We start from the raw sequence: 11,160 nt of genomic DNA, 5'->3' as shown, positions 1-11,160 counted from the left end.
TAAGGAAACAATCAGCAAAACCAAAAGGCAACTGACAGAATGGGAGATGTTTACAAATGACATATCAGATAAAGGGGTAGTATCCAAAATCTATAAAGAACTTATCAAACTCAACACCCAAAAAACAAATAATCCAGTGAAAAATGGGCAAAAGACATGAATACACATTTTTCCAAAGAAGACATCCAGAAGGCAAACAGACACATGAAAAAATGCTCCACATCACTCATCATCAGGGAAATGCAAATCAAAACCACAAAGAGATACCACCTCACACTAGTCAGAATGGCTAAAATAAACAACTCAGGCAACAAGAGATGTTGGCGAGGATGCGGAGAAAAGGGATATCTTTTGCACTGCTGGTGGGAATGCAAACTGGTGCAGCCACTCTGGAAGACAGTATGGAGGTTCCTCAAAAAATTAAAAATAGGACTACCCTACGGCCCAGCAATTGCACTACTAGGTATTTATCCAAGGGATACAGGTATGCTGTTTTGAAGGGGCACATGCACCCCAATGTTTATAGGAGCACTATCAACTAAGCCAATGTATGGAAGGAGCCCAAATGTCCATCAATGGATGAATGGATAAAGAAGTTATATATATATATATATATATATATGTGTGTGTGTGTGTATATGTACATATACGTGTATATATATGTGTGTGTGTATATATATACATACACACACATACACATATACACACACACAATGGCATATTATTCAACAATCAAAAAGAATGAAATCTTACCATTTGCAACTACATGGGTGGAACTAGAGGGTACTATGCTAAGCGAAATTAGTCAGAGAAAGACAACTATCATATGACTTCACTCATATGAGGACTTTAAGATCCAGAACAGATGAACACAAGGGAAGGGAAGCAAAAATAATATAAAACCAGGGAGGGGGACAAAACATCAGAGACTCTTAAATATGGAGAACAAACAGAAGGTTACTGGAGGGGTTATGGGAGGGGGAATGAGCTAAATGGGTAAGGAGCATTAAGGAATCTACCCCTGAAATCAATGATGCAGTATATGCTATAATAACTTGGATGTAAACGAAAACAATTTTTAAATAAAAAAAAAAAAATGAATTAAAAGTAATTAATGGAAAAAAAATCCATGAAAGAAATTTAAGATGACACAAATGAAAAGATATTCCATGCCCATGAATTGGAAGGACCAACATTATTTAAATGTTCATAAAGCAATCTACCCAAAACAATCTACAGATTTAATGCAATCACTATCAAAATACCAACATTTGTCACAGGACTAGAACAAACAATCCTAAAATTTGTATGGAACCACAAAAGACCCTGAAGAGCCAAAGCAATCCTGAGACAGAAAAACAAAGCTGGGAGTACCACAATTCCAGATTACAAATTATACCACAAAGCTGTAATCATAACAATATAGTACTGGCACAAAAACAGACACATAGATCGATGGAACAGAATAGAGAACAGATATAAACCCAAGCATAACTGGATAGTTAAACCACAACAAAAAGAGATGAGAATATACAATGGAGAAAAGATAGGCTTTTCAACAAATGGTGCTGGGAAAAACTGGACAGCTACATATAAAACAAAACTGAAAACTAGACAATTTTCTTATACTATGCACAAAAATAAACTTAATATGGATTAAAGACCTAAATATGAGACCTGAAACCACAAAACCCCTAGATGAAAACATTGGGAGTAGTTTCTTTTACGTCAGCCTTAGCAACATTTTTCTAGGTATGTCTCCTTAGGCAAGAGAAACAAAAGCAAAATTTAACTACTTGGGACTGCACCAAAAAAAAAAAAAGGGGGGGGGGGTTTCTACAGTAAAGGAAACTATCAACAAAAGCATAAGGCAACCTATGGATAGGAGAAGATATTTGCAAATAATACATCTGATAAGGGGTTAATATCTAAACTATATAAAGAACTTACAAAAGTTAACACACCAAAAAAATCCAATCAAAAAATGGGCACATCAACAGACATTTCTCCAAAGAATACATCCACGTGACTGACAGACACATGAAAAGATGTTCAACATCACTCATCATCAGCAAAATGCTAATGAAAACTACAATGAGGGGCGCCTGGGTGGTTCAGTCAGTTAAGCATCCGACTTTGGCTTGGGTCATGATCTCGCAGTTAGTGAGTTCAAGCCCCATGTCGGGCTCTGTGCTGACAGCTCAGAGTCTGGATCTTGCTTTGAATTCTGTGTGTGTGTCTCTCTGCCCTTCCCCCATTCATGCTCTGTCTCTCTGTGTCTCTCAAAAATGAATGAATGTTAAAAAAATAATTAAAAAAAAAAAACTACAATGAGGTGTCACCTCACACCTGTCAGAAAGGCTAAAATCAAAAACAAAGGAAACAAGTGTTACAAGAATGTAGAGGAAAAGGAATCCTCTTGCCCTGTTGGTGGGAATGCAAACTGGTGCAGCCACTCTGGAAAACAATATGGAGGTTCCTCAAAAAATTAAAAACAATATTACCATATTATCCAATAATTCCACCACTGAGTATTTATCCAAAGAAAACAAAAACATGAATTCAAAGATATATCCTCCCTTATATTTACGGCAGCATCATTTGCAATAGACAAGATGTGGAAGCAAGTCAAGTATTTAAGTGTCTACTGACAAATGAATGGATAAAGAAGAGATGGTGTGTATGTGTGTGTACATACACTGGATTAGTGCTCAGCCATAAAAAAGAATGGGATCTTGACATTTGGAACAAACTGGATGGAGCCAGAGGATACTGTGCTAAGTGAAATAAGTCAGAGAAAGACAAGTAGAGTAAGATTTCATTCATACATGGAGTTTAAGAAACAAAACAAATGATCAGACAAAGAAAAAAGGGCAAATAAAAAAGCAGGTTCTTAAATATAGAGAACAAACTGGTGGCTGCCAGAGGGGAGGTGGGTGGAAGGATAAGTGAAACAGATAAAGAGGATTAACAGTATACTTACTGTGATGAACACTGAGCAATTTATAGAATTGTTAAATCATTATATTACACAGCTGAAACTAATATAATAACACTATATGCTAATTATACTTCAATAAAAAAATTAAACAAAAAAACACACAACAGGATGAAAACAGCATTAAAATTAAGAGATCTTAGAGGCCAGAAATTCAGGACAATACCTGAAATTGAGTGAAAAGGTGAGATTAACTGAGAGGTAAAAATTATTTGTATGAGAAAAACATTACAAAAATAAAAACTAACGTTAAAGATTAAAAAATAAAAGTGACTTAGCAGAGTTCTTGCTAAACCTGTGTTTTACAAAGAAGTACACAGAGGAGCCTAGGAGGAGGTTCAGGAGACTGACTAAAGCTTGGATCAGAAAAAGAATCTTTGTTGCCTTTAGGAAAAAAATTTAAAAAAAAATCTGTAACAAGAAATATGTATAATGGTAATATTAAGATGAAAAGAGCAGGACAGGAAAGTAAATAGGCTATGAGGAACTGGTAGGGAAATGTTGGCAGAGGTTGCCTAAGGCTGAAGGTGGAAACTAGGTTTGACAGTAAACAGGCATAGAAGTTTTTGAGGTGATGGAAATATTGTAAAACTGGATTTTAGTGATAGCAAATCACTTAACAAATGTAGTAAAAGTCATTATTATGCTCTACACTAAAAATGGCTGATTTTGCAGTTCGAACACTGGATCTCAATATATTTATTTTTAAAAAGAAAAGAAGTATTTGCTATTTATCAATGAAAGAAGGAGTTGTGAATTAAATTACTTTCCCCTCCTATTTAGGTAAATGAGACACCAAACATGAAAACAGCTTTCACTCTAAGAGATTTTTTTTTTTTTTTTTGGAGACTGAAGAAAATATAATTACATTCTACATACAGAGTAGCCTAGAGAGGAATGTTACTGACAGAATGTGTTTCCATGGAGGGCTTGTGAGAGAATGTAAACAAATTAAGCAGTATGGACTTGGGGACTTGGAATATCATATAATTTTTGATTATCAGAGCTAGTGTGTTAGACCTCAGATATGATATAGCCTAAATTCTTCTCCTAAAATAAGAAAACAGAGATCCACAGAGATTAACTGACTTGCCTATCAACATCCCTATATATCAATATAAATCAGAATAATACAAATTAAAACCACAGTGGGATTCCTTCACATACCCATTAGAAACAGCTGATATCAAATAAAAATTAACATATAATTCATATGAAATTCTACAAGAGGAAAAGAAAAAGTAACATAAGTTTGAAAAATAGAAAAGTAGGTGCCTTTGGAAAGAATGACTGGAAAACAGCACAATTTTTGGAAGTGATGAAAATGTTCCAGATCGTATTAGAAATGGGGGGTTATAGGAGTACATGCTTTTGTTAAAAGTCATCAATTTATTCACTTAACATTATGCATTCCACTGTATGTAACAGAACATACACACACACACACACACACACACACACACACACGAACTTAGTAGATTCACGTATTGTAGTTGTTTGGGTTAGCAATTATGTAACGACTTCCTATATATTCTAAACTCAAGCAAACAGAGAACTAATGGACATGACACTTTTAAATAAATTTTAATACGGACACAATATTTCCATGAAACTGTTTAAGCTTGTTTAATCATTTCATTATTACTTCAGAATTCACAGCTTTAGGGACATTAAATTGTTGTTTTTCTATGTAGTGGACATAGTCTAGATTTTAAAACACTGAAACAAAACATGTATGATTAAGTTTCTATTTAGGTATAGCCACTTTTTTACTTTTAATTTTCTGTTGTCTACATTCAAATTCCTAAGATTGTATCATACCAAAATATCTACTTTTAAAAATATATCATAAAGGATAATATATTTTAAAACTTTAAATAATTGCAATATATGTGCTCCCTTTTTTCCTACTTATCTTTGATAATAAAGGAAAGAAAAACATCTTTGTTAATCAATAATCAGACTGAATTCTTTATACATTCTAGCATTATTCATGTATTAACTATTTGCATTCTTATAGAGTTTTATGTGTAGTATTAAGCTTATCCAATTAAGTAGCTTTTTAAAAGTTAATACAATTAAACCACCATGTTTTCAAGAATAAATTAAGCTTTCATTACTAAAGATGAGCTCATAAACAATACCTTTGTAAAAGATATCAAAAAGTTAAAATCAACTGTGTACTAAACAAAATGGAGATTTATTAGTATTTCTCAAAATAAAGACGTAATTATGTTAAACACTCCAGAAAGTGACAGAAATAGGTGTTCTAACTTTACTGAATTTTAATCTTGCTTCAGTATTAGATATTATTCACTAATCATTTCAGAATTTCCTTCAAAAGCAACTGTTTCTATAATCGTTATTAAAATTATATATAAAAATAAAAGAATAGTTAAATATCTAAGAAAATAAAGGTTCAAAGAGTTCATAATTATGTTCCCTGTTTACATTTAATTCCTAAAGCTTCATCAGTTTGGATTTAGAATGCCAGATTTTTCTTCTCTTTTGATGTGAACCCTGTTAAAGGAGTTAGGCAGCATTATTTCTTCAAGCCAAGAGCACAGGAAGTCCATATGTCTTCTGAGAAATCTTTGTATGCTGCTCTTTGTCTTTTATATTAAATCTAACATAACAATTAGTCAGATTTAATATCCTGGCAATGATTCCATAATACACCTTCCTATGAAGTGTGTCAGCTACTAACCATCATGGTTGGTGAGGGTGGGGGTTGGTGTTCAGTAACTTGGAGCGAGAACATAAAGGTTTATGAGGGTAAGTGAAACAGAGACTATGCCTTCAAGATGGTTATACTTTCAAGAGTGAAAAGCCAAGTTAAATATACACCAGAGAGAGTAACAGCCAAACTTGAAGAAAGCGGTATAACACAAAGGCTGTCAGGGTGACACGAGAGGATACATTTTACCACATATAACTGAAAAGAAATATTAAAATCCAAGTTTTAGAAATAGTCCTTTAGAATACAGTAATTCAGTGGTACTAACCACTGACTCAGGAATACAAGACAAAACAAGTAAAACAAAAACCTAAAACTTATCCTTGTAATTGCTGATAGAGGCAAAGAATAAAAACAGAAGCTTGTACAGAAATGTCTTTGTACAGGAATGTCTGTTTTTACAACATTTGAAATTTATTAGAAGACACAAATCATTTTAAAACTTGTAGTTGTTTCTAAGTTTTAATTCATAAGTAGCCAAATTATATATATTTACACCATCACTTACAATCATGAAACTCCTACATGAGTATGCAAATTTTATCATTAAGAATGATTATTATGTGATAAATTGCACAAGAAATAAACTAACAAGTATGTAATCAAAATAAAATAATACATGCTAATTGTTTTAAGAAATCTATCAGCTGTAATCTCAACTGTTCTTAAAAAATAACACCAGGTTTTATTTTTTTAAGTAATTTAAAACAATCCATTTTTAGCAAACCAATGTCCTATGGATATAGTAACTGAAGTTATAACTAATCTTAGCTTTACTCTCCAGTCTAATAAAATCTCTACGAGAAAACACCTTCTCAACTATGACACAGGCAATCTAATAAGCCTCCATCTATGTTAGAACAAAACAGGTAATTTAAAAACATCTGAGTAATCAAAGACTAATATTTGGAATACAAATCTGATAAATATAAATTCTTGCTGGTGTTCCAACAGCTTATGATACAATTAAATTTAATTTCGGGGGGAACACTCAGAATCCAGATGTTTAAAATGGGAACTAAATAAAAGTGCTAATAATATTGTTAAGAGACCAAACAGACATCCTCATCTCATAACTAAAATGGTTAAATATCTATGTAATTTGCCATATACTCAAGGAGAATATAGTAATAAGCGTTTAATAGTGTGGACATAGCTATAAAAGTGAAATAGCTTCATAGATCATTTCCTACACTCAATGTGTCTGAGTAATAGCAACAATACAAGATAAAATTAAAGATGCTATTCAAGGCAACAATGGATTCTAGGGTTCTTAGTTTAGAAACCTTTTTCCTCTCTCCTATCTCCCATTAAGTAATAAAATGTGTCACACTGAGTTTGCACAGTTAAAGTAAAATTTGAGGTCTAAAAGTTTGGTCTTACTCTTAATTTGATAGTTTAATGAAGACTTAGAAGAAAGGCCCACCTGTATCTAAAAATCTATCTTTTGCAAGTCAAGTATGATCACGAAGAGGGATCAGTTCATTTCTATTATTACACTGATGCATCAACTAACTAATCTCAAGTCTGTAGTTCCTATTTCCTTCCCTAATACACAGAAACAAATAATCCCCTATTCTTTAATGACATAAAAGCAATCCTCCTTTATTAAGGCTTTTAAATATTTTCACCAAATACTTCTATTTAATGACGAATTTGTTCTAGGAATAAATTGTAACAGTATACATTTTTTTAATTAATTCAGCAAAGAATAATCAGTCATTAGTTATTATGAAGTAGTCATTCATTTACCAAGCATTTACTGAGTATTAAATGTGCCAGAAATGTGGAAACAAAAACAAAGACTAGATCACTGCATGGGCCATAACTACCTAGAACAAAGAACATCCATTACAAAGAGATAAATGCCTAAAAAGACTTCACAATTTCAACACAGAATTTCATTTTGGTCTTTAGCCCTCAGTAGCATAAAAAAAAAAAACATTTTAATTGGAAACTTCCCACATAATTTTTAATTAAATGTTAAAAGCAAATGGCAAAAAGGAAGCAGTATTTTTAAAAAATTTGTAAGATACTATAAACCATCCTTCTCTTTAAGACTTTGATCATTTTCAGATTCTTCACGTCTAGTGCAAATAGTTCAGTCTAATTATTTTAGAGAACATGTTTCAACAAATTCAAGTTTTCTGTCCCCCATATTCTAGAAATAATTAGATACAAAAACAGGACGTGCACATTTTCTGAAAAGCAAAAAATAAGCATGTATTATTACCACAACATATTTACCAACTGGAACCCTTATTTCAGAGCCCACATATATGTATCCTTTGTATTACTAAATAATACCACTACCCTACTATTTTATATGGAAAAAATATGATCGCTCAGTAGTTATTTATATAAGTCCCTAATGGAAAAGAGTATAATTTTGATCATGTACAATAGAGGGAAAAAACCGAGACACAGAAATGGTAAATTACTTGTCAAAGACCTGAGAAAAACTTAGAGGCAAACTGAAAATAACAGTTGGAAACTAATATTACAGTTAACTGATTAACTGAACTCAATTTCCAATGATATTAAAAAATTCCACATGTGAATTCACATATACACATATACAATAACTGAAAAAGCAAGAAAATAATTAGAAAAGAATTTTTTATATAGCCTGAATTACATAGAGAAGTGTGGTTTCAAAATCAAAGCTGCTAAACAGCAGGTTCTAGTGAGTCATATACATTAGTTCAAAGGAACTTGAGAAAATATATTCAGCAAAAGACTATTAATTAAATTACCACCCAAGAAGTTTAATTTTATAAGAGAACCTAACAGACATAATAAGTTTAATGTATCTCTGACTAAGCACTGAAATATATCTTTGGGAAAAATAAAGTTTCATTTAAAATGTCTTAAAATTAAAGTTAAAAAATAGCATGTGTACACAATATTTAAGATGCAACTTAATCATAAAAGGGTGAACCTTTGTGGGAATGATTTGCAAACAATAATGGTGCCAATTACAAAATAAAAGAGATGTTAAGGGAAATGGCAGATAATAGCTTATACGATTATCTTTTTAAAAAACACATGAAATTCTACATAAAATAAAATTCTTCTTTAACTCAAGAGCAACAGTGCTTAAATTGAATATGTATTTCTTTTTTACAGAAGATTCACACTATAACCATAAAACATTTTATGGCACTGCTTTATATCCAGCTTATTTTGTCCTCAAAAACATTACTATGTAATATTTATAAAACATTTAATTCCCTCTTCATTACCTCTTTAAAACCTCTGCAGAAAATCTGTGATGTTATCTTCTTAACAAGGCAAAATCAAGGAAGAAGACTTTGTATATTCATTATTTCTAGAGTAACAAAAATATCTTTACCTTCCAGGAGACTTTCCACCAAATCCCAGACTCTGGCAAGTTATAATAATGCAATTAGGAAAGGAAATTTTATAGGAGAAACTAATTAAATAAGTGATAGGAAAGCCTAATACTATTTTAAAAATTTCAGCTATAAATGAAGGAAGATGGTGCCTACTTTTTTTTAAGACAATATAATATGATGTGTTGGACTTGCTCTTGCTATAAAGTGGTTTTTAAACTAAAAATTCAACATATAGCCTAGGTTCTTTCAAACACATGACCAAGCAAATAAAATAAATAGAAACCTGTAAAAGTGTATAGGTCCTACAGCAAAAATGTCATGAATCAACTATCTTGAAAAAAATAAATAAGAGGGTTGATATTGACATAGGTTCAAATAATTAAAAACAGAATAACCAGCTCTCTATGTTTTAAACTATTGTTTCAAATTGATTATATCCCACAATACAACCCTCAACCCCAAGAGGATTTGCTCTAGACTGAATTTTTATTCATTATATAAGACTGTTTTATGGGATTTTTTTCCTTTTATTTATTTTTACAGTTTTATGCACTCCATCATGTTATGCTTATGCTTGGGATTTCTTTATTCACATAAATCAGAAAATTATATTGTGATCAGAATTATTCATGTGTATCTTCTGATACAGGAACTACTCTACCCTAAATTTAAATGAGTTTCATCTTCAGGAGAGTGCTCATGACATCTTATATGTACTACTTCAAAAATTACTGACCAAATATGATAGACCTTCTTAACTTTGTTGAAGCACTTTGCATTTCTTCACTGGAATTTTTATTTTCTCCTTATCTTCTTTAATGATAGAATAAAAAAAAACTCATAAAATTTAAAACTGCATGTTTTTGAGGAATGAAAACAAACAGAAATTTGATTTTTAATGACAAATGACATCATTTTGGAAGCAAGTATTTAAAATCATTTAATAGGACTAATATATGTTTCAACACCTTTTTCTTTTTGAAACACTTAATTTCTATGCCCTCAGTTAATTTCATACTGTTTTATCAAAAAACAATTTTTAAAAGAAATCAGAAAGGGTTCCCTTAACATACCAAAAGACTCTTTGTTACTGTACTTTGAAAGAATGATACCTCTTTTAAATGAGGTTTCCTTTCATGCCACCTACTCCTCCATCTCACCTAGGGTTTTAAATAAATTTCTTCATCTCAACAAAAGAAACAAAAGGTTAAAATTAACAGTCTCTGCACCCTCAGGAATAGCCACTGTGCAACATCAGCTGAGATTCCTGATTAGCATTATGTCTGATACAAAAAAAAAGTACCAAATCAAAACAAAGAAACAAAGAAGAAAACAAAACAAAAAACAAAATCTACCTAGGCCATCTTTTCACTTTTCTTTATTTCATAAGAGAGAAGCATTTAACACATTCATTTTGATAAATGGTAAGGAAGTGCTAATGAAGCTCTTGTCAATAAACAAGTGTTGGTCTTAACATTATTACTAATAAATTTCAACTTTTATAATATGTAACAACTTAGTAATTTTGCTATTTTATGAGATAAAGTAATAATCTTAGTATTAAGTGTTTAAATCAAATTGTTTTTGTGGCCTCTATATACAGAGCATTGTGTCAAGTGCTCTTGTCAAGAGAAAATTGTTTCTTGTGTTCAAAATCCAGGTTTTGAACTCTTAATTACATCTCAATCCAGAAAATAACCATGTGTGGCAGGTTAGTAAGAGAATGAAATGTTTCTGAACTACAGTTTCCACTAAATAAGATTTTAAGAAAGCCCTATACTGTGATTTTTCCCCCATTATATCTGTGATGAGGAAATGATGAAGATGGAACCTTAATGCCCTGAAGACAAAGTCTCAGCATCCCATTTACCTGACAAGATTTTCATTGTCTCCAGTTCCCTTGCAAGTTGCACATTCAGTTCGCAAATCTTCAGCCTTAGGCTTCTTTTGTAACACAGACTGCCTTTGCCTTCTCTCTCTAGGAATTCTTTCCTGCCATACAAGGGAAAACAAAAGAAAACAAAACATAAAACAAAATCTGGATATGAGGAAAAAAGAAATAATTT

At 31.7% G+C, this 11,160-nt stretch overlaps 1 protein-coding gene across 1 annotated transcript in view; it reads right to left on the bottom strand.

Moving 5' to 3' along the window:
- Positions 1 to 10,455: 10,455 nt before the first annotated feature.
- The window catches only part of LOC121026796 (PHD finger protein 14), a gene marked incomplete at its 5' end in the record, with an annotated part of 52,642 nt that continues 51,937 nt past the window's right edge, over positions 10,456 to 11,160 (bottom strand). The window contains one exon of the mRNA XM_040469582.1: positions 10,456 to 11,086. Coding sequence (XP_040325516.1) covers positions 10,961 to 11,086 — 126 coding nt within the window. The remainder of the gene's footprint in view (positions 11,087 to 11,160) is intronic.

Source organism: Herpailurus yagouaroundi, unplaced genomic scaffold (genome assembly GCF_014898765.1).
Source record: "Herpailurus yagouaroundi ecotype Mexico unplaced genomic scaffold, PumYag 162487, whole genome shotgun sequence".
NCBI classification, from domain to species: domain Eukaryota; kingdom Metazoa; phylum Chordata; class Mammalia; order Carnivora; family Felidae; genus Herpailurus; species Herpailurus yagouaroundi.
Note: the sequence above shows the minus strand (reverse complement) of the source record. Positions and strands in the feature narration are given on the sequence as shown.